Raw genomic sequence first — 23,910 nt, 5'->3', positions numbered from 1 at the left:
GTTTCCTAGCAATACACATTAGGTTATATGGTTTCCTAGCAATACACATTAGGTTATATGGTTTCCTAGCAATACACTTTAGACCATATGGTTTCCTAGCAATACACATTAGGTTATATGGTTTCCTAGCATAACACATTAGGTTATATGGTTTCCTAGCAATACACATTATGTTATATGGTTTCCTAGCAATACACATTAGGTTATATGGTTTCCTAGCATTACACATTAGGTTTTATGGTTTCCTAGCAATACACATTAGGTGATATGGTTTCCTAGCAATACACATTTGATCATATGGTTTCCAAGAATTACACATTTGATCATATGGTTTCCTAGAAATACACATTAGGTTATATGGTGTCCTAGCAATGCACATTAGATTATATGGTTTCCTAGCAATACATATTAGGTTATATGGTGTCCTAGCAATACACTTTAGACCATATGGTTTCCTAGCTCTGCACATTAGACTATATGGTTTCTTAGCATTACACATTAGGTTTATATATATATGGTTTCCTAGCAATACACATTAGGTTATAGCGTTTCCTAGCAATACACATTTGATCATATGGTTTCCTAGCAATACACATTAGGTTTTATGGTTTACTAGCAATACACATTAGGTTATAGCGTTTCCTAGCAATACACATTTGATCATATGGTTTCCTAGCAATACAAATTAGGTTATATGGTTTCCTAGCATTACACATTAGGTTTTATGGTTTCCTAGCAATACACATTAGGTTATATGGTTTCCTAGCAATACACATTAGGTTATATGGTTTCCTAGCAATACACATTAGGTTATATGGTTTCCTAGCAATACACATTAGGTTATATGGTTTCCTAGCAATACACATTAGGTTATATGGTTTCCTAGCAATACACATTAGGTTTTATGGTTTCCTAGCAATACACTTTAGACCTTATGGTGTCCTAGCAATGCACATTAGGTTATATGGTTTCCTAGCAATACACATTAGGTTATATGGTTTCCTAGCAATACACATTAGGTTTTATGGTTTCCTAGCAATACACTTTAGACCTTATGGTGTCCTAGCAATACACATTAGGTTATATGGTTTCCTAGCAATACACATTAGGTTATATGGTTTCCTAGCAATACACATTAGGTTATAAGGTTTCCTAGCAATACACATTAGGTTATATGGTTTCCTAGCAATAAACATTAGGTTATATGGTTTCCTAGCAATACACATTAGGTTATATTGTTTCCTAGCAATACACATTAGGTTATATGGTTTCCTAGCAATACACATTAGGTTATATGGTTTCCTAGCAATACACTTTAGACCATATGGTTTCCTAGCAATACACATTAGGTTATATGGTTTCCTAGCAATACACATTAGGTTATATGGTTTCCTAGCATAACACATTAGGTTATATGGTTTCCTAGCAATACATATTAGGTTATATGGTTTCCTAGCAATACACATTAGGTTACCGTACTCGACCGCGTTAGCGCCCAGGGGCCTCAACTCAGAAAATCACGATTTTTTAGGGGTGGGCGCTTACCCGAGCACCCCCCCCTCGAAAAAGAGTGCAAATGAAAAATTTGATTCATCAAGTGACAGATTACGTCTTTGAGGGAAATCAAATTACGAAATTAGTTGAGTCGTCATTGATTTTCACAACGAAGAAACAGAAATAATCGATCACAAAAAATATGCACATTTTATTACAATATTAATTACGTACCACTAGAATTTACGAAATTAAATACATTTGAGTCTGTTGGAACACAGTCGAAGTCAAAATTGTCATATTATCTCCACTGACGAAGGTGTTGGATCGCACGCAAACCCTCGAACAAAATCACTTTCCGCCATGATGCATTTGCAGATTTCACCTGCAGCGGCGTCCTTTGACCTAATGGTTCAAGTTGGTTATTAACCAATCACAATGCTGTGTTGTACTGACGCAATTCTTCGGAAATTCCCGAAGACTTTCCGGTAACGCAATGCGGAAGAGAATTATCAATGTCGAAGTACGATCTGTTGGAATTGATTTCAGCGAATAAACGACATGGTTTTTCCAAAAAACTAGTAACTTGCCATTTTTGAGAGGTAAACTGAATATGGCATGAAATATTTACTGCATTTTACTTGTATTAACAGGTCATTGTCGAAGCGTAGTTTACGCACGGTTACCGCGTTCTACGCATTCACAACATGTTCACAGCGGTCAATATCCACGCTGTATCAGATAAAAACGATTACCAAGATTCGTTACGCAAGACCAAGTTTTAAATTAGTTGCATTTTGAAGGGGTGGGCGCTTTGCGGAATGTGACCCCAAATATAAAAATTGCGCAAAAGTGGGGGGTGGGCGCTTGCCCGGGCATGGGCGCTAACGCGGTCGAGTACGGTATACGGTTTCCTAGCAATACACTTTAGACCATATGGTTTCCTAGCAATACACATTAGGTTATATGGTTTCCTAGCAATACACATTAGGTTATATGGTTTCCTAGCAATACACATTAGGTTATATGGTTTCCTAGCAATACACTTTAGACCATATGGTTTCCTAGCAATACACATTAGGTTATATGGTTTCCTAGCATAACACATTAGGTTATATGGTTTCCTAGCAATACACATTATGTTATATGGTTTCCTAGCAATACACATTAGGTTATATGGTTTCCTAGCATTACACATTAGGTTTTATGGTTTCCTAGCAATACACATTAGGTTATATGGTTTCCTAGCAATACACATTTGATCATATGGTTTCCAAGAATTACACATTTGATCATATGGTTTCCTAGAAATACACATTAGGTTATATGGTGTCCTAGGAATGCACATTAGATTATATGGTTTCCTAGCAATACACATTAGGTTATATGGTGTCCTAGCAATGCACATTTGATCATATGGTTTCCAAGAATTACACATTTGATCATATGGTTTCCTAGAAATACACATTAGGTTATATGGTGTCCTAGCAATACACATTAGGTTATATGGTTTCCTAGCAATACACTTTAGACCATATGGTGTCCTAGCAATGCACATTAGATTATATGGTTTAATAGCAATACACATTAGGTTATATGGTGTCCTAGCCATACACTTTAGACCATATGGTGTCCTAGCAATGCACATTAGACTATATGGTTTCTTAGCATTACACATTAGGTTATATGGTTTCCTAGCAATACACATTAGGTTTTATGGTTTCCTAGCAATACACATTAGGTTATAGCGTTTCCTAGCAATACACATTTGATCATATGGTTTCCTAGCAATACACATTTGATCATATGGTTTCCTAGCAATACACATTAGGTTATATGGTTTCCTAGCATTACACATTAGGTTTTATGGTTTCCTAGCAATACACATTAGGTTTTATGGTTTCCTAGCAATACACATTAGGTTATATGGTTTCCGAGCAATACACATTTGATCATATGGTTTCCTAGCAATACACATTTGATCATATGGTTTCCTAGCAATACACATTAGGTTATATGGTTTCCTAGCAATACACATTAGGTTATATGGTTTCCGAGCAATACACATTTGATCATATGGTTTCCTAGCAATACACATTTGATCATATGGTTTCCTAGCAATACACATACACATTTGATCATATGGTTTCCTAGCAATACACATTAGGTTATATGGTTTCCTAGCAATACACATTAGGTTATATGGTTTCCGAGCAATACACATTTGATCATATGGTTTCCTAGCAATACACATTTGATCATATGTTTTCCTAGCAATACACTTTAGACCATATGGTGTCCTAGCAATACATATTAGGTTATAGCGTTTCCTAGCAATACACATTTGATCATATGGTTTCCAAGAATTACACATTTGATCATATGGTTTCCTAGAAATACACATTAGGTTATATGGTTTCCTAGCAATACACATTTGATCATATGGTTTCCTAGCAATACACATTAGGTTATATGGTTTCCTAGCAATACACATTAGGTTATATGGTGTCCTAGCAATACACATTAGGTTATATGGTGTCCTAGCAATACACTTTAGACCATATGGTGTCCTAGCAATGCACATTAGACTATATGGTTTCTTAGCATTACACATTAGGTTTATATATATATATGGTTTCCTAGCAATACACATTAGGTTATAGCGTTTCCTAGCAATACACATTAGGTTATATGGTTTCCTAGCCATACACATTAGGTTATATGGTTTCCTAGCAATACACATTTGATCATATGGTTTCCGAGAATTACACATTTGATCATATGGTTTCCTAGAAATACACATTAGGTTATATGGTGTCCTAGCAATACACTTTAGACCATATGGTGTCCTAGCAATGCACATTAGATTATATGGTTTCCTAGCAATACACATTAAGTTATATGGTTTCCTAGCAATACACATTAGGTTATATGGTTTCCTAGCAATACACTTTAGACCATATGGCTTCCTAGCAATACACATTTGATCATATGGTTTCCTAGCAATACACATTAGGTTATATGGTTTCCTAGCATTACACATTAGGTTATATGGTTTCCTAGCAATAACACATTAGGTTTTATGGTTTCCTAGCAATACACTTTAGACCTTATGGTGTCCTAGCAATACACATTAGGTTATATGGTTTCCTAGCAATACACATTTGATCATATGGTTTCCTAGCAATACACATTACGTTATATGGTTTCCTAGCAATACACATTACGTTATATGGTTTCCTAGCAATACACATTAGGTTATATGGTTTCCTAGCAATACACTTTAGACCATATGGTTTCCTAGCAATACACATTAGGTTATATGGTTTCCTAGCAATACACATTAGGTTATATGGTTTCCTAGCAATACACTTTAGACCATATGGTTTCCTAGCAATACACATTAGGTTATATGGTTTCCTAGCATAACACATTAGGTTATATGGTTTCCTAGCAATACATATTAGGTTATATGGTTTCCTAGCAATACACATTAGGTTACCGTACTCGACCGCGTTAGCGCCCAGGGGCCTCAACTCAGAAAATCACGATTTTTTAGGGGTGGGCGCTTACCCGAGCACCCCCCCTCGAAAAAGAGTGCAAATGAAAAATGTGATTCACCAAGTGACAGATTACGTCTTTGAGGGAAATCAAATTACGAAATTAGTTGAGTCGTCATTGATTTTCACAACGAAGAAACAGAAATAATCGATCACAAAAAATATGCACATTTTATTACAATATTAATTACGTACCACTAGAATTTACGAAATTAAAAACATTTGAGTCTGTTGGAACACAGTCGAAGTCAAAATTGTCATATTATCTCCACTGACGAAGGTGTTGGATCGCACGCAAACCCTCGAACAAAATCACTTTCCGCCATGATGCATTTGCAGATTTCACCTGCAACGGCGTCCTTTGACCTAATGGTTCAAGTTGGTTATTAACCAATCACAATGCTGTGTTGTACTGACGCAATTCTTCGGAAATTCCCGAAGACTTTCCGGTAACGCAATGCGGAAGTGAATTATCAATGTCGAAGTACGATCTGTTGGAATTGATTTCAGCGAATAAACGACATGGTTTTTCCAAAAAACTAGTAACTTGCCATTTTTGAGAGGTAAACTGAATATGGCATGAAATATTTACCGCATTTTACTTGTATTAACAGGTCATTGTCGAAGCGTAGTTTACGCACGGTTACCGCGTTCTACGCATTCACAACATGTTCACAGCGGTCAATATCCACGCTGTATCAGATGAAAACGATTACCAAGATTCGTTACGCAAGACCAAGTTTTAAATTAGTTGCATTTTGAAGGGGTGGGCGCTTTGCCGAATGTGACCCCAAATATAAAAATTGCGCAAAAGTGGGGGGTGGGCGCTTGCCCGGGCATGGGCGCTAACGCGGTCGAGTACGGTATATGGTTTCCTAGCAATACACTTTAGACCATATGGTTTCCTAGCAATACACATTAGGTTATATGGTTTCCTAGCAATACACATTAGGTTATATGGTTTCCTAGCAATACACATTAGGTTATATGGTTTCCTAGCAATACACATTAGGTTATATGGTTTCCTAGCAATACACTTTAGACCATATGGTTTCCTAGCAATACACATTAGGTTATATGGTTTCCTAGCATAACACATTAGGTTATATGGTTTCCTAGCAATACACATTATGTTATATGGTTTCCTAGCAATACACATTAGGTTATAAGGTTTCCTAGCAATACATATTAGGTTATATGGTTTCCTAGCAATACACTTTAGACCATATGGTTTCCTAGCAATACACATTAGGTTATATGGTTTCCTAGCAATACACATTAGGTTATATGGTTTCCTAGCAATACACATTAGGTTATATGGTTTCCTAGCAATACACATTAGGTTATATGGTTTTCTAGCAATACACATTAGGTTATATGGTTTCCTAGCAATACACATTAGGTTATATGGTTTCCTAGCAATACACATTTGATCATATGGTTTCCAAGAATTACACATTTGATCATATGGTTTCCTAGAAATACACATTAGGTTATATGGTGTCCTAGCAATGCACATTAGATTATATGGTTTCCTAGCAATACACATTAGGTTATATGGTGTCCTAGCAATACACTTTAGACCATATGGTGTCCTAGCAATGCACATTAGACTATATGGTTTCTTAGCATTACACATTAGGTTTATATATATATGGTTTCCTAGCAATACACATTAGGTTTTATGGTTTCCTAGCAATACACATTAGGTTATATGGTTTCCTAGCAATACACATTAGGTTATATGGTGTCCTAGCAATACACATTAGGTTATATGGTTTCCTAGCAATACACATTAGGTTATATGGTTTCCTAGCATTACACATTAGGTTATATGGTTTCCTAGCAATACACATTAGGTTATATGGTTTCCTAGCAATACACATTTGATCATATGGTTTCCTAGCAATACACATTAGGTTATATGGTTTCCTAGCATTACACATTAGGTTATATGGTTTCCTAGCAATACACATTAGGTTATATGGTTTCCTAGCAATACACTTTAGGTTATATGGTTTCCTAGCAATACACATTAGGTTATATGGTTTCCTAGCAATACACATTAGGTTATATGGTTTCCTAGCAATACACTTTAGACCATATGGTTTCCTAGCAATACACATTAGGTTATATGGTTTCCTAGCATAACACATTAGGTTATATGGTTTCCTAGCATAACACATTAGGTTATATGGTTTCCTAGCAATACATATTAGGTTATATGGTTTCCTAGCAATACACATTAGGTTACCGTACTCGACCGCGTTAGCGCCCAGGGGCCTCAACTCAGAAAATCACGATTTTTTAGGGGTGGGCGCTTACCCGAGCACCCCCCTCGAAAAAGAGTGCAAATGAAAAATTTGATTCATCAAGTGACAGATTACGTCTTTGAGGGAAATCAAATTACGAAATTAGTTGAGTCGTCATTGATTTTCACAACGAAGAAACAGAAATAATCGATCACAAAAAATATGCACATTTTATTACAATATTAATTACGTACCACTAGAATTTACGAAATTAAAAACATTTGAGTCTGTTGGAACACAGTCGAAGTCAAAATTGTCATATTATCTCCACTGACGAAGGTGTTGGATCGCACGCAAACTCTCGAACAAAATCACTTTCCGCCATGATGCATTTGCAGATTTCACCTGCGGCGGCGTCCTTTGACCTAATGGGTCAAGTTGGTTATTAACCAATCACAATGCTGTGTTGTACTGACGCAATTCTTCGGAAATTCCCGAAGACTTTCCGGTAACGCAATGCGGAAGTGAATTATCGATGTCGAAGTACGATCTGTTGGAATTGATTTCAGCGAATAAACGACATGGTTTTTCCAAAAAACTAGTAACTTGCCATTTTTGAGAGGTAAACTGAATATGGCATGAAATATTTACCGCATTTTACTTGTATTAACAGGTCATTGTCGAAGCGTAGTTTACGCACGGTTACCGCGTTCTACGCATTCACAACATGTTCACAGCGGTCAATATCCACGCTGTATCAGATGAAAACGATTACCAAGATTCGTTACGCAAGACCAAGTTTTAAATTAGTTGCATTTTGAAGGGGTGGGCGCTTTGCCGAATGTGACCCCAAATATAAAAATTGCGCAAAAGTGGGGGGTGGGCGCTTGCCCGGGCATGGGCGCTAACGCGGTCGAGTACGGTATATGGTTTCCTAGCAATACACTTTAGACCATATGGTTTCCTAGCAATACACATTAGGTTATATGGTTTCCTAGCAATACACATTAGGTTATATGGTTTCCTAGCAATACACATTAGGTTATATGGTTTCCTAGCAATACACATTAGGTTATATGGTTTCCTAGCAATACACTTTAGACCATATGGTTTCCTAGCAATACACATTAGGTTATATGGTTTCCTAGCATAACACATTAGGTTATATGGTTTCCTAGCAATACACATTATGTTATATGGTTTCCTAGCAATACACATTAGGTTATAAGGTTTCCTAGCAATACATATTAGGTTATATGGTTTCCTAGCAATACACTTTAGACCATATGGTTTCCTAGCAATACACATTAGGTTATATGGTTTCCTAGCAATACACATTAGGTTATATGGTTTCCTAGCAATACACATTAGGTTATATGGTTTCCTAGCAATACACATTAGGTTATATGGTTTTCTAGCAATACACATTAGGTTATATGGTTTCCTAGCAATACACATTAGGTTATATGGTGTCCTAGCAATACACATTAGGTTATATGGTTTCCTAGCAATACACATTAGGTTATATGGTTTCCTAGCATTACACATTAGGTTATATGGTTTCCTAGCAATACACATTAGGTTATATGGTTTCCTAGCAATACACATTTGATCATATGGTTTCCTAGCAATACACATTAGGTTATATGGTTTCCTAGCATTACACATTAGGTTATATGGTTTCCTAGCAATACACATTAGGTTATATGGTTTCCTAGCAATACACTTTAGGTTATATGGTTTCCTAGCAATACACATTAGGTTATATGGTTTCCTAGCAATACACATTAGGTTATATGGTTTCCTAGCAATACACTTTAGACCATATGGTTTCCTAGCAATACACATTAGGTTATATGGTTTCCTAGCATAACACATTAGGTTATATGGTTTCCTAGCATAACACATTAGGTTATATGGTTTCCTAGCAATACATATTAGGTTATATGGTTTCCTAGCAATACACATTAGGTTACCGTACTCGACCGCGTTAGCGCCCAGGGGCCTCAACTCAGAAAATCACGATTTTTTAGGGGTGGGCGCTTACCCGAGCACCCCCCTCGAAAAAGAGTGCAAATGAAAAATTTGATTCATCAAGTGACAGATTACGTCTTTGAGGGAAATCAAATTACGAAATTAGTTGAGTCGTCATTGATTTTCACAACGAAGAAACAGAAATAATCGATCACAAAAAATATGCACATTTTATTACAATATTAATTACGTACCACTAGAATTTACGAAATTAAAAACATTTGAGTCTGTTGGAACACAGTCGAAGTCAAAATTGTCATATTATCTCCACTGACGAAGGTGTTGGATCGCACGCAAACTCTCGAACAAAATCACTTTCCGCCATGATGCATTTGCAGATTTCACCTGCGGCGGCGTCCTTTGACCTAATGGGTCAAGTTGGTTATTAACCAATCACAATGCTGTGTTGTACTGACGCAATTCTTCGGAAATTCCCGAAGACTTTCCGGTAACGCAATGCGGAAGTGAATTATCGATGTCGAAGTACGATCTGTTGGAATTGATTTCAGCGAATAAACGACATGGTTTTTCCAAAAAACTAGTAACTAGCCATTTTTGAGAGGTAAACTGAATATGGCATGAAATATTTACCGCATTTTACTTGTATTAACAGGTCATTGTCGAAGCGTAGTTTACGCACGGTTACCGCGTTCTACGCATTCACAACATGTTCACAGCGGTCAATATCCACGCTGTATCAGATGAAAACGATTACCAAGATTCGTTACGCAAGACCAAGTTTTAAATTAGTTGCATTTTGAAGGGGTGGGCGCTTTGCCGAATGTGACCCCAAATATAAAAATTGCGCAAAAGTGGGGGGTGGGCGCTTGCCCGGGCATGGGCGCTAACGCGGTCGAGTACGGTATACGGTTTCCTAGCAATACACTTTAGACCATATGGTTTCCTAGCAATACACATTAGGTTATATGGTTTCCTAGCAATACACTTTAGACCATATGGTTTCCTAGCAATACACATTAGGTTATATGGTTTCCTAGCAATACACATTTGATCATATGGTTTCCTAGCAATACACATTAGGTTATATGGTTTCCTAGCAATACACATTTGATCATATGGTTTCCTAGCAATACACATTAGGTTATATGGTTTCCTAGCAATACACTTTAGGTTATATGGTTTCCTAGCAATACACTTTAGACCATATGGTTTTCTAGCAATACACATTAGGTTATATGGTTTCCTAGCAATACACATTTGATCATATGGTTTCCTAGCAATACACATTAGGTTATATGGTTTCCTAGCAATACACATTTGATCATATGGTTTCCTAGCAATACACATTAGGTTATATGGTTTCCTAGCAATACACTTTAGATTATATGGTTTCCTAGCAATACACATTAGGTTATATGGTGTCCTAGCAATGCACATTTGATCATATGGTTTCCAAGAATTACACATTTGATCATATGGTTTCCTAGAAATACACATTAGGTTATATGGTGTCCTAGCAATACACTTTAGACCATATGGTGTCCTAGCAATGCACATTAGATTATATGGTTTCCTAGCAATACACATTAGGTTATATGGTGTCCTAGCAATACACTTTAGACCATATGGTGTCCTAGCAATGCACATTAGACTATATGGTTTCTTAGCATTACACATTAGGTTTATATATATATGGTTTCCTAGCAATACACATTAGGTTTTATGGTTTCCTAGCAATACACATTAGGTTATAGCGTTTCCTAGCAATACACATTTGATCATATGGTTTCCTAGCAATACACATTTGATCATATGGTTTCCTAGCAATACACATTAGGTTATATGGTTTCCTAGCATTACACATTAGGTTTTATGGTTTCCTAGCAATACACATTAGGTTTTATGGTTTCCTAGCAATACACATTAGGTTATATGGTTTCCGAGCAATACACATTTGATCATATGGTTTCCTAGCAATACACATTTGATCATATGGTTTCCTAGCAATACACATTAGGTTATATGGTTTCCTAGCAATACACATTAGGTTATATGGTTTCCGAGCAATACACATTTGATCATATGGTTTCCTAGCAATACACATTTGATCATATGGTTTCCTAGCAATACACATTAGGTTATATGGTTTCCTAGCAATACACATTAGGTTATATTGTTTCCTAGCAATACACATTAGGTTATATGGTTTCCGAGCAATACACATTTGATCATATGGTTTCCTAGCAATACACATTTGATCATATGTTTTCCTAGCAATACACTTTAGACCATATGGTGTCCTAGCAATACATATTAGGTTATAGCGTTTCCAAGAATTACACATTTGATCATATGGTTTCCTAGAAATACACATTTGATCATATGGTTTCCTAGAAATACACATTTGATCATATGGTTTCCTAGCAATACACATTAGGTTATATGGTTTCCTAGCAATACACATTAGGTTATATGGTGTCCTAGCAATACACATTAGGTTATATGGTGTCCTAGCAATACACTTTAGACCATATGGTGTCCTAGCAATGCACATTAGACTATATGGTTTCTTAGCATTACACATTAGGTTTATATATATATGGTTTCCTAGCAATACACTTTAGACCATATGGTGTCCTAGCAATGCACATTAGGTTATATGGTTTCCTAGCAATACACATTTGATCATTTGGTTTCCTAGCAATACACATTAGGTTATAGCGTTTCCTAGCAATACACATTAGGTTATATGGTTTCCTAGCAATACACTTTAGACCATATGGTTTCCTAGCAATACACATTAGGTTATATGGTTTCCTAGCCATACACATTAGGTTATATGGTTTCCTAGCAGTACACATTTGATCATATGGTTTCCGAGAATTACACGTTTGATCATATGGTTTCCTAGCAATACACATTAGGTTATATGGTGTCCTAGCAATACACTTTAGACCATATGGTGTCCTAGCAATGCACATTAGATTATATGGTTTCCTAGCAATACACATTAAGTTATATGGTTTCCTAGCAATACACATTAGGTTATATGGTTTCCTAGCAATACACTTTAGACCATATGGCTTCCTAGCAATACACATTTGATCATATGGTTTCCTAGCAATACACATTAGGTTATATGGTTTCCTAGCAATACACATTAGGTTATATGGTTTCCTAGCAATACACATTAGGTTTTATGGTTTCCTAGCAATACACATTAGGTTATATGGTTTCCTAGCAATACACATTAGGTTATATGGTTTCCTAGCAATACACATTAGGTTATATGGTTTCCTAGCAATACACATTAGGTTATATGGTTTCCTAGCAATACACTTTAGACCATATGGTTTCCTAGCAATACACATTAGGTTATATGGTTTCCTAGCAATACACATTAGGTTATATGGTTTCCTAGCAATACACTTTAGACCATATGGTTTCCTAGCAATACACATTAGGTTATATGGTTTCCTAGCATAACACATTAGGTTATATGGTTTCCTAGCAATACATATTAGGTTATATGGTTTCCTAGCAATACACATTAGGTTACCGTACTCGACCGCGTTAGCGCCCAGGGGCCTCAACTCAGAAAATCACGATTTTTTAGGGGTGGGCGCTTACCCGAGCACCCCCCCTCGAAAAAGAGTGCAAATGAAAAATTTGATTCATCAAGTGACAGATTACGTCTTTGAGGGAAATCAAATTACGAAATTAGTTGAGTCGTCATTGATTTTCACAACGAAGAAACAGAAATAATCGATCACAAAAAATATGCACATTTTATTACAATATTAATTACGTACCACTAGAATTTACGAAATTAAAAACATTTGAGTCTGTTGGAACACAGTCGAAGTCAAAATTGTCATATTATCTCCACTGACGAAGGTGTTGGATCGCACGCAAACCCTCGAACAAAATCACTTTCCGCCATGATGCATTTGCAGATTTCACCTGCAGCGGCGTCCTTTGACCTAATGGTTCAAGTTGGTTATTAACCAATCACAATGCTGTGTTGTACTGACGCAATTCTTCGGAAATTCCCGAAGACTTTCCGGTAACGCAATGCGGAAGTGAATTATCAATGTCGAAGTACGATCTGTTGGAATTGATTTCAGCGAATAAACGACATGGTTTTTCCAAAAAACTAGTAACTTGCCATTTTTGAGAGGGTAAACTGAATATGGCATGAAATATTTACCGCATTTTACTTGTATTAACAGGTCATTGTCGAAGCGTAGTTTACGCACGGTTACCGCGTTCTACGCATTCACAACATGTTCACAGCGGTCAATATCCACGCTGTATCAGATGAAAACGATTACCAAGATTCGTTATGCAAGACCAAGTTTTAAATTAGTTGCATTTTGAAGGGGTGGGCGCTTTGCCGAATGTGACCCCAAATATAAAAATTGCGCAAAAGTGGGGGGTGGGCGCTTGCCCGGGCATGGGCGCTAACGCGGTCGAGTACGGTATATGGTTTCCTAGCAATACACTTTAGACCATATGGTTTCCTAGCAATACACATTAGGTTATATGGTTTCCTAGCAATACACATTAGGTTATATGGTTTCCTAGCAATACACATTAGGTTATATGGTTTCCTAGCAATACACATTAGGTTATATGGTTTCCTAGCAATACACTTTAGACCATATGGTTTCCTAGCAATACACATTAGGTTATATGGTTTCCTAGCATAACACATTAGGTTATATGGTTTCCTAGCAATACACATTAGGTTATAAGGTTTCCTAGCAATACATATTAGGTTATATGGTTTCCTAGCAATACACTTTAGACCATATGGTTTCCTAGCAATACACATTAGGTTATATGGTTTCCTAGCAATACACATTAGGTTATATGGTTTCCTAGCAATACACATTAGGTTATATGGTTTCCTAGCAATACACAATAGGTTATATGGTTTCCTAGCAATACACATTAGGTTATATGGTTTCCTAGCAATACACATTTGATCATATGGTTTCCAAGTAATACACATTAGGTTATATGGTTTCCTAGCATTACACATTAGGTTATATGGTTTCCTAGCAATACACATTAGGTTATATGGTTTCCTAGCAATACACTTTAGGTTATATGGTTTCCTAGCAATACACATTAGGTTATATGGTTTCCTAGTAATACACATTAGGTTATATGGTTTCCTAGCAATACACATTTGATCATATGGTTTCCTAGCAATACACATTAGGTTATATGGTTTCCTAGCATGACACATTAGGTTATATGGATTCCTAGCAATACACATTAGGTTATATGGTTTCCTAGTAATACACATTAGGTTATATGGTTTCCTAGCAATACACATTTGATCATATGGTTTCCTAGCAATACACATTAGGTTATATGGTTTCCTAGCAATACACATTTGATCATATGGTTTCCTAGCAATACACATTAGGTTATATGGTTTCCTAGCAATACACATTTGATCATATGGTTTCCTAGCAATACACATTAGGTTATATGGTTTCCTAGCAATACACTTTAGGTTATATGGTTTTCTAGCAATACACATTAGGTTATATGGTTTCCTAGCAATACACATTTGATCATATGGTTTCCTAGCAATACACATTAGGTTATATGGTTTCCTAGCATAACACATTAGGTTATATGGTTTCCTAGCAATACACATTAGGTTATATGGTTTCCTAGCAATACACTTTAGACCATATGGTTTCCTAGCAATACACATTAGGTTATATGGTTTCCTAGCAATACACATTTGATCATATGGTTTCCTAGCAATACACATTAGGTTATATGGTTTCCTAGCAATACACATTTGATCATATGGTTTCCTAGCAATACACATTAGGTTGTATGGTTTCCTAGCAATACACTTTAGGTTATATGGTTTCCTAGCAATACACATTAGGTTATATGGTTTCCTAGCAATACACATTAGGTTATATGGTTTCCTAGCAATACACATTTGATCATATGGTTTCCTAGCAATACACAATAGGTTATATGGTTTCCTAGCAATACACATTAGGTTATATGGTTTCCTAGCAATACACTTTAGACCATATGGCTTCCTAGCAATACACATTAGGTTATATGGTTTCCTAGCAATACACTTTAGGTTATATGGTTTCCTAGCAATACACATTAGGTTATATGGTTTCCTAGCAATACACTTTAGACCATATGGCTTCCTAGCAATACACATTAGGTTATAGCGTTTCCTAGCAATACACATTTGATCATATGGTTTCCTAGCAATACACATTAGGTTATATGGTTTCCTAGCAATACATATTAGGTTATATGGTTTCCTAGCAATACACATTAGGTTACCGTACTCGACCGCGTAAGCGCCCAGGGGCCTCAACTCAGAAAATCACGATTTTTTAGGGGTGGGCGCTTACCCGAGCACCCCCCTCGAAAAAGTGTGCAAATGAAAAATTTGATTCATCAAGTGACAGATTACGTCTTTGAGGGAAATCAAATTACGAAATTAGTTGAGTCGTCATTGATTTTCACAACGAAGAAACAGAAATAATCGATCACAAAAAATATGCACATTTTATTACAATATTAATTACGTACCACTAGAATTTACGAAATTAAAAACATTTGAGTCTGTTGGAACACAGTCGAAGTCAAAATTGTCATATTATCTCCACTGACGAAGGTGTTGGATCGCACGCAAACTCTCGAACAAAATCACTTTCCGCCATGATGCATTTGCAGATTTCACCTGCGGCGGCGTCCTTTGACCTAATGGGTCAAGTTGGTTATTAACCAATCACAATGCTGTGTTGTACTGACGCAATTCTTCGGAAATTCCCGAAGACTTTCCGGTAACGCAATGGGGAAGTGAATTATCGATGTCGAAGTACGATCTGTTGGAATTGATTTCAGCGAATAAACGACATGGTTTTTCCAAAAAACTAGTAACTAGCCATTTTTGAGAGGTAAACTGAATATGGCATGAAATATTTACCGCATTTTACTTGTATTAACAGGTCATTGTCGAAGCGTAGTTTACGCACGGTTACCGCGTTCTACGCATTCACAACATGTTCACAGCGGTCAATATCCACGCTGTATCAGATGAAAACGATTACCAAGATTCGTTACGCAAGACCAAGTTTTAAATTAGTTGCATTTTGAAGGGGTGGGCGCTTTGCCGAATGTGACCCCAAATATAAAAATTGCGCAAAAGTGGGGGGTGGGCGCTTGCCCGGGCATGGGCGCTAACGCGGTCGAGTACGGTATATGGTTTCCTAGCAATACACTTTAGACCATATGGTTTCCTAGCAATACACATTAGGTTATATGGTTTCCTAGCAATACACATTAGGTTATATGGTTTCCTAGCAATACACATTAGGTTATATGGTTTCCTAGCAATACACATTAGGTTATATGGTTTCCTAGCAATACACTTTAGACCATATGGTTTCCTAGCAATACACATTAGGTTATATGGTTTCCTAGCATAACACATTAGGTTATATGGTTTCCTAGCAATACACATTATGTTATATGGTTTCCTAGCAATACATATTAGGTTATAGCGTTTCCTAGCAATACACATTAGGTTATATGGTTTTCTAGCAATACACATTTGATCATATGGTTTCCTAGCAATACACATTAGGTTATATGGTTTCCTAGCATTACACATTAGGTTATATGGTTTCCTAGCAATACACATTAGGTTTTATGGTTTCCTAGCAATACACATTAGGTTATATGGTTTCCTAGCAATACACTTTAGACCATATGGCTTCCTAGCAATACACATTTGATTTGACCATATGGTTTTCTAGCAATACACATTTGATCATATGGTTTCCTCGCAATACACATTAGGTTATATGGTTTCCTAGCAATACACTTTAGACTATTGTAAAAACATTTAATTTCACGGTTTTGAGCTGTCCATGCTTTTCATGGTGTTTAAACTTTGCGGATTTAAAAAAAATAAAACAAAGGGTCACACCACATGAAGCAGTCAGTCAATGTCTTGTTGATTCCTGACACATGCAGCCTCCAATAAGCGGATATTTCCTGCACACCTATCAGTATTACACAACAACTATTTGCAGCTCATTACAGTCTGACAATTGATCACTGTATTCTTTATGACGTGTTCCCAGACAGTCTAGAAATATCATAAATATCATCTTTTAGAGAATATAAGTGTTTGCCGCACGATCAAAGAAAAAATGTCTATATAACCAACACTGTTTTTGTCGTTTTGGCCATACCAATCAATCCGTGCTTCATCAAAAAAAAAATGTTCACCTGATGACAAAAATTACTCAGCATATTTAATGTAATATGCATTTATTTTTTTTAATTTTATTGGTAACGAAAGTATATTTTAATTAAAATAAAAACAAACACAACTGCAGTGTTAGTAGCAAATGATCACGGTAGCACAATCTGGTCATGCTGCGTTTCACAATTGTTGATTATTACCCAGTAGAGATAATAATGTACAAAAAATAAATTTTTTGAATTGTTAAGAAATGCAAGTAAAATTCAACTTAGTTTCATCATAGGCGAATGATTCCGATCACATGTAAACGCTCGATGTGATACAATATCCGTCATGTTTCTTCTCTTGATAGTCTAATCACTAATTAACCAATCAAAATGATGGATGATGTCAACATATTTAAATTACCATAGCTCATTCAAATATGTTAAATTAATGAACACAACATGGAAGAGATTTTGATGGCAAACTGCATGATTTTTTTTATATATACACAATGCATTATGGGAGAGAACCTCTCGTTGTATATATTACAAAACTGTTATCACGTTGAAAACTTGGGCTTATACTCGAGGACCACGTCAGAAAAAATATAATTTGTTGGTGCGTTTAAAACCGTAACCATCTTCCCAGCCTCGAAACATTATTCAAATTACATTTTTCGTCCACAGCGCCGGTCTCGGAGGAATATTACGTCTTTTTGAGAAAACAAAAATGCGAAACGAGATGTCATTGATTTCAACGATGCTTTTTACAATGAATAAACAAATATTATTTTTAAATTTTATTACAATACAGTTCACATACCGTCTGAATTTACAATACAAAAATGGGTAGGGTCTGTGGGAAAACGGTCGAAGGCAAGATCGTACGCAAACTTTCGATACAAAGCTAATTCCGCCATGGTTTCATCATAATTTGACATGAACAACTTCCTTTGACCTAACAGGTCACGTCTTTCAATAACCAATGAAAATGCTCTGTCATACAGTCGAAGTTTCCCAATTATTGATGATTATTTTTATCAACGCAATGCGGAAGTGTATTACCGCGATGTTAAAATGCCATCTGTTAACACTGATTTTCACAAAAAACAGTGACTTTTTTCCCTAAAAGCTGTTGATTCGCAATTTTTGAAAGGTAATCTGAGGGTGGGGAAAGTATTTAAACCTTTCACGGCCGACAACAAGTCATGTCGAAGAATAGTCTGCTCGTTCACACCCCATTCAAGATAGACTCAATGGACATGATTATTCGGAAAAGTAAAACATGTTCAGTGACCAGTTTTCACGACTTGACGATCACATTTTTGCCGTTTGGAAAATTACTACTCAAAAGAAATATGGATTATTTCAGTATTGCAACATCGGGTTCATCCCGAGTAAATAACAGAATAGAAAACGTGTGAACTATGTACGTTCGCCCGCCGTGCACTCTGAAATTAATGCGAGTTTTCCAATCATGATTTTTATGCAATGAAATACACTTTTTAAATGCATATTTTAATAAATGTTGTTGACGCCCAGTAAAAACACCCTGGGCCTATACTCGGGGATGCCCTCAACTCGTTAAATGTTCAAAAACAGAGGGATGGGCTTATACTTTGGGAGGGGCTTATACTCTGGGAAGTACGTTATAACTTGTTCATCCAATGTCACTAAGCAAAATTTTAAGATATGAAAAAATCATTTTACCAGTGTAACATAAAAAAAATGAATACAAAATTATGTTGAAATTTTGAACTGGTCAAGTAAACATTTGTTTATATTTTATTTACAGCATATATCTGACTTGCCAAACCCTGAAAAAGTTGGGTTTATCATTGTTGAATGTTGTAATATATCCTATGGATCTCCTTCACATTCATATACAAAGCCATTCCAGTACAATCAAGCAACAAAGAAAGACGTTCATATGATTACGAATGGTAAGATAGATCACAGATTTTTCTTTCCAATCAGAGAGAATTTTAGTCTTCTATGACTGCTATTTGACCGCAGCTACTGAAGACTTTGGATTTGGGGAGAATTGTTGTTTATTAGACTCTGCTGGATGTAGTTTAAAACAAGAACTAATATTTTGTGTTCTATCCATCAGTTTGTGCGTCATTTCTCATCTTTACTGATGTTCAAAGTTGGTACAAAATTAAAACAATTGATTACATATGCATTGTCCAAAAAAGATCAAAATTTGAACTGTTTCTTAGATATGCCTTCGCTGATTTTATTCAAACTTGATATTGATCTTCTCCTGCCCGGGTTACAGATTTTGATTCAAAATGGCCGACTGGTGGCCATGTTGGTTTTATTTTTATGGGTCTTCAATCATTTCTATGACAGGTTCTGCTCTGAATGTTTGTGTTCCAAGTAAAAACAAAAGCCATAACACATTGGTATTCATATCATAAGCATATTTGTTTCAAGATATCATAAACCATTTCTCTGGTATGTCTGATTCAGTTTTATTCAAACATGGTGCTGTCTGTACTGATGCACATCATTTATTTATGTTGTTTGAATCAAAATTGATGAATCCTACATTTCAAAGACATTATGGTTTCAATATTTAAATTCTCTGCATTCTCAGCCTGTCCTACATATCATATGAACTGAGAAAATTGCAAATGAATCTTATTTTTCCAGTGATACATTGCCCAATACAATCAAATATATTCTCTTTATTTAGTTATTCATGTTATTATCACTAATATTCTGATTTATAGACAGGAATGGGACAATTATGTCTTATTATGATTGAACTTGTATGAACTTTGTTTTTCAAAAATCATCATTAATGTTCTTCAAATTAGACCAGCTTGGTTATGATTGATTGAGAACAAGTCTAAATGCATCTATTATTTATCATGAAGAGCTTCATTGTTTTACTTGAATGTGATGACCAATATGTGAACTTTAACCTATGACCTATAAAGATGCAATATGGACTAAAACATATTTTTAGCTCCGCTGTCAACTTAGTCGAGCGGAGCTTATCCTATGAGTGATTGTCTGTCATCGTCAGTGTCAATGTTTTATTTTTTCGACTTCTTAAAAACTAAAGCCTGAATGCTTGGTGTATATGTACCTTGGGTAGACCTCTCTTAGATTTGTTTATTTCATGATGATATCTTCAATTCTCTAATTTTGATGAATATTTTTGGTAAAAAGTTATATTTTCGAATTCTTATTGAAAACAGCAAGTCCAATTGCTTTCATATATATGATACTATACATATTGTTCATTTTCTAATGATGTCTTCAGTTCTTTAATTGAAATGTGCATTGATAACAGTGGAGCTATCTCAGCCGACAGGCTGCTTGTTACTTTTTTGGTTTCTTCTTGAAAACTACAAGCATGAATGCTTTGATACTTGGTATGTATGTATCTTGGGTAGACCTCTCTCAGATTATTCATTTCATGATGATATTTTCAATTCTCTAATTTCGGTGAATATTTTCGACTTCTTGTTGAAAACAGCAAGTCTGATTGCTTTGATATTATATGTATCTGTACTACATGTAGACCTCTCAGATTTTTTCATTTTGTGATGATATCTTTAATTCTCTAATTTATGTGAATATTTTGTAATTTTTGGTAAAAAGTGATATTTTCGAATTCTTGTTGAATTCTCAGTCTGATTGCTTTAATACTGAATCATGCCGAAGCATAGTCCAATATATTCATCAACATTATTAAACAGTATTAAACAACAGTATTAAATATTCTATATTTTCTTCCATATTGCATTTTAATCCATAACTTATTCATTGACATAGGAAATTACACTTTAGTAACAACTAAGGTTGGTAAAGAAGTTGAATCTTGGACTGTAAACCCCAATCGTCAGTCTTATGGAAGAATCATCGCAGGAGACATCCTGAGTACTCTCTCGGTCAAGTACATGATATCTCATGATTTGATAGAAATGGGAATCCATCTACAAGATGAAAACGCAAATATGGAAGATGAGATGGACAGATACGCTGACGTGCAAACAGATTTTGAAGCTGATTTGATTGTACCACAGCATACAAAGCTCAAACCAAAAGTCATTGATCTTCATGTGGTGGTGCCAGCTTATTGTCTTACAGATGTACAAACACGTATCAAGCGGGAAGTCTTTACTATAACAGAGCCGCAACCAGCAAGTGAAAGTGAGGTCAAGTCTGAGGCTAGAATGGAGGACATGGAGGTAGAAGAAATGACCATTGAAATACCAGGTGTTCCAGATATTGATGTCATAGTCATAGACTGAAAATGATTTATCTGAAAATCTGAGATGCATCCATCCATCAGATAGCTGACTTGTTTCTGCTGAGTGTGAAATGTGAGCTCTAGTGGGGAAAATTTGCATGCTATCTGAAACACAAACTAACGAACGTTTGGACCATTTTACCTTGAATCTTTCATCAACCCCTTTCTAGTATCACTATATTTGGTGTTCAAAGTGAGAAATACGTTAAAAAATAAAACCAAGTAAGCAATAATATTTTGACGATGTCCCAAAATGGGGACTTATGGATTGATGTGTGTGTATGCATGTGTCTATCCATTTGCATCCTGCCACATCTCACACATGCTTGTACAAATCAAGTTCAACTTCACACATACATTAGACATTATATCAAATATATGCACGTTCATTTGTTTCATGATTTGATTCAAGATGGCTGTCATTTTAAGGATAAAGGTGCATCAAAATCGCACATTCCCCATTCCAGAAGTGGATCGCAGCCATGCATGGACAGATTCTATTCAAACTTAGTACACACATAAAATAATGGGTTCTTGATGCATGTCATTATATTTTTCAAATTGGGTTCATAAAAGGCCGACTGGCAGCCATTTGGTTTCAAAGAATGCAGTTCCTGGTCCATATATTTGACATGCCTGGACTGATCAAGCTCAAACTTCACATATACATTAGGCAAACAAAAAAAAATTGTTTTGTTGCCCTCATCGACTGTCTGAAAAATATGAAATATCGGATCACGTTTTTTTTTTTTATATATATAAATAGGCCCAAATATTAAAAACTCACCATTTTAAGCAGTAAAAATAGTGTTTCCTCTAAAAATTAACTATCCCAGACCGTTGTTTGATTTCCAGGGTCCCTATGGGGATAAGTGGCGACTTTGAACCTTGGGTTGATCATAACACTGTTCAAGAGCATTATTCTGGGGGGTCTCGTGCCTAAGAACTCTGTTCAAAAGTATTATTCTGGGGAGGGTTGTGCCTCAGAACACTGTTCAAGAGCATTATTCTGGGGGGTCTCGTGCCTCAGAACTCTGTTCAAAAGCATTATTCTGGGGGGTCTCGTGCCTAAGAACTCTGTTCAAAAGCATTATTCTGGGGAGTCTTGTGCCTCAGAACACTGTTCAAGAGCATTATTCTGGGGGGGTCTTGTGCCTCAGAACTCTGTTCAAAAGCATTATTCTGGGGAGTCTTGTGCCTCAGAACCCTGTTCAAGAGCATTATTCTGGGGGGTCTTGTGCCTCAGAACTCTGTTCAAAAGCATTATTCTGGGGAGTGTTGTGCTTCAGAACACTGTTCAAGTGCATTATTCTGGGGAGTCTTGTGCTTCAGAACATCGTTCAAGAGCACTATTCATGGGAGTCTTGTGCCTCAGAACACTGTTCAAGAGCACTATTCCGGGGAGTCTTGTGCCTCAGAACACTGTTCAAGAGCAATATTCTGGGGGTCTTGTGCCTCAGAACTCTGTTCAAAAGCATTATTCTGGGGAGTCTTGTGCCTCAGAACCCTGTTCAAGAGCATTATTCTGGGGGGTCTTGTGCCTCAGAACTCTGTTCAAAAGCATTATTCTGGGGAGTGTTGTGCCTCAGAACTCTGTTCAAAAGCATTATTCTGGGGGGTCTTGTGCTTCAGAACACTGTTCAAGTGCATTATTCTGGGGAGTCTTGTGCTTCAGAACATCGTTCAAGAGCACTATTCATGGGAGTTTTGTGCCTCAGAACACTGTTCAAGAGCACTATTCCGGAGAGTCTTGTGCCTCAGAACACTGTTCAAGAGCAATATTCTGGGGAGTCTTGTGCCTCAGAACACTGTTCAAGGGCAATATTCTGGGGAGTTTTGTGCCTCAGAACACTGTTCAAGGGCATTATTCTGGGGGGTCTCGTACCTCAGAACACTGTTCAAGAGCACTATTTTGGGGGGTCTCATGCCTCAGAACTGTTCAAAAGCATTATTCTGGGGAGTCTTGTGCTTCAGAACATCGTTCAAAAGTATTATTATAGGGAGTCTTGAGCCTCAGAACACTGTCCAAGAGCATTATTCTAAGGGGTCTTGTGCATCAGAACTCTGTTCAAGA

At 36.4% G+C, this 23,910-nt stretch overlaps 1 protein-coding gene across 1 annotated transcript in view; it reads left to right on the top strand.

The window, feature by feature from the left end:
• LOC102802113 (uncharacterized) overlaps positions 1–22,071 on the top strand; it is a 36,660-nt gene extending 14,589 nt beyond the window's left edge. The window contains exons 3-4 of the mRNA XM_006819943.3: positions 19,362–19,509; positions 21,359–22,071. Coding sequence (XP_006820006.1) covers positions 19,362–19,509; positions 21,359–21,837 — 627 coding nt within the window. The 3' untranslated portion in view covers positions 21,838–22,071. The remainder of the gene's footprint in view (positions 1–19,361; positions 19,510–21,358) is intronic.
• Positions 22,072–23,910: the final 1,839 nt, after the last annotated feature.

The sequence above is a fragment of the Saccoglossus kowalevskii genome, chromosome 19 (genome assembly GCF_978046115.1).
Source record: "Saccoglossus kowalevskii chromosome 19, keSacKowa6.1, whole genome shotgun sequence".
NCBI lineage: Eukaryota > Metazoa > Hemichordata > Enteropneusta > Harrimaniidae > Saccoglossus > Saccoglossus kowalevskii.
Note: the sequence above shows the minus strand (reverse complement) of the source record. Positions and strands in the feature narration are given on the sequence as shown.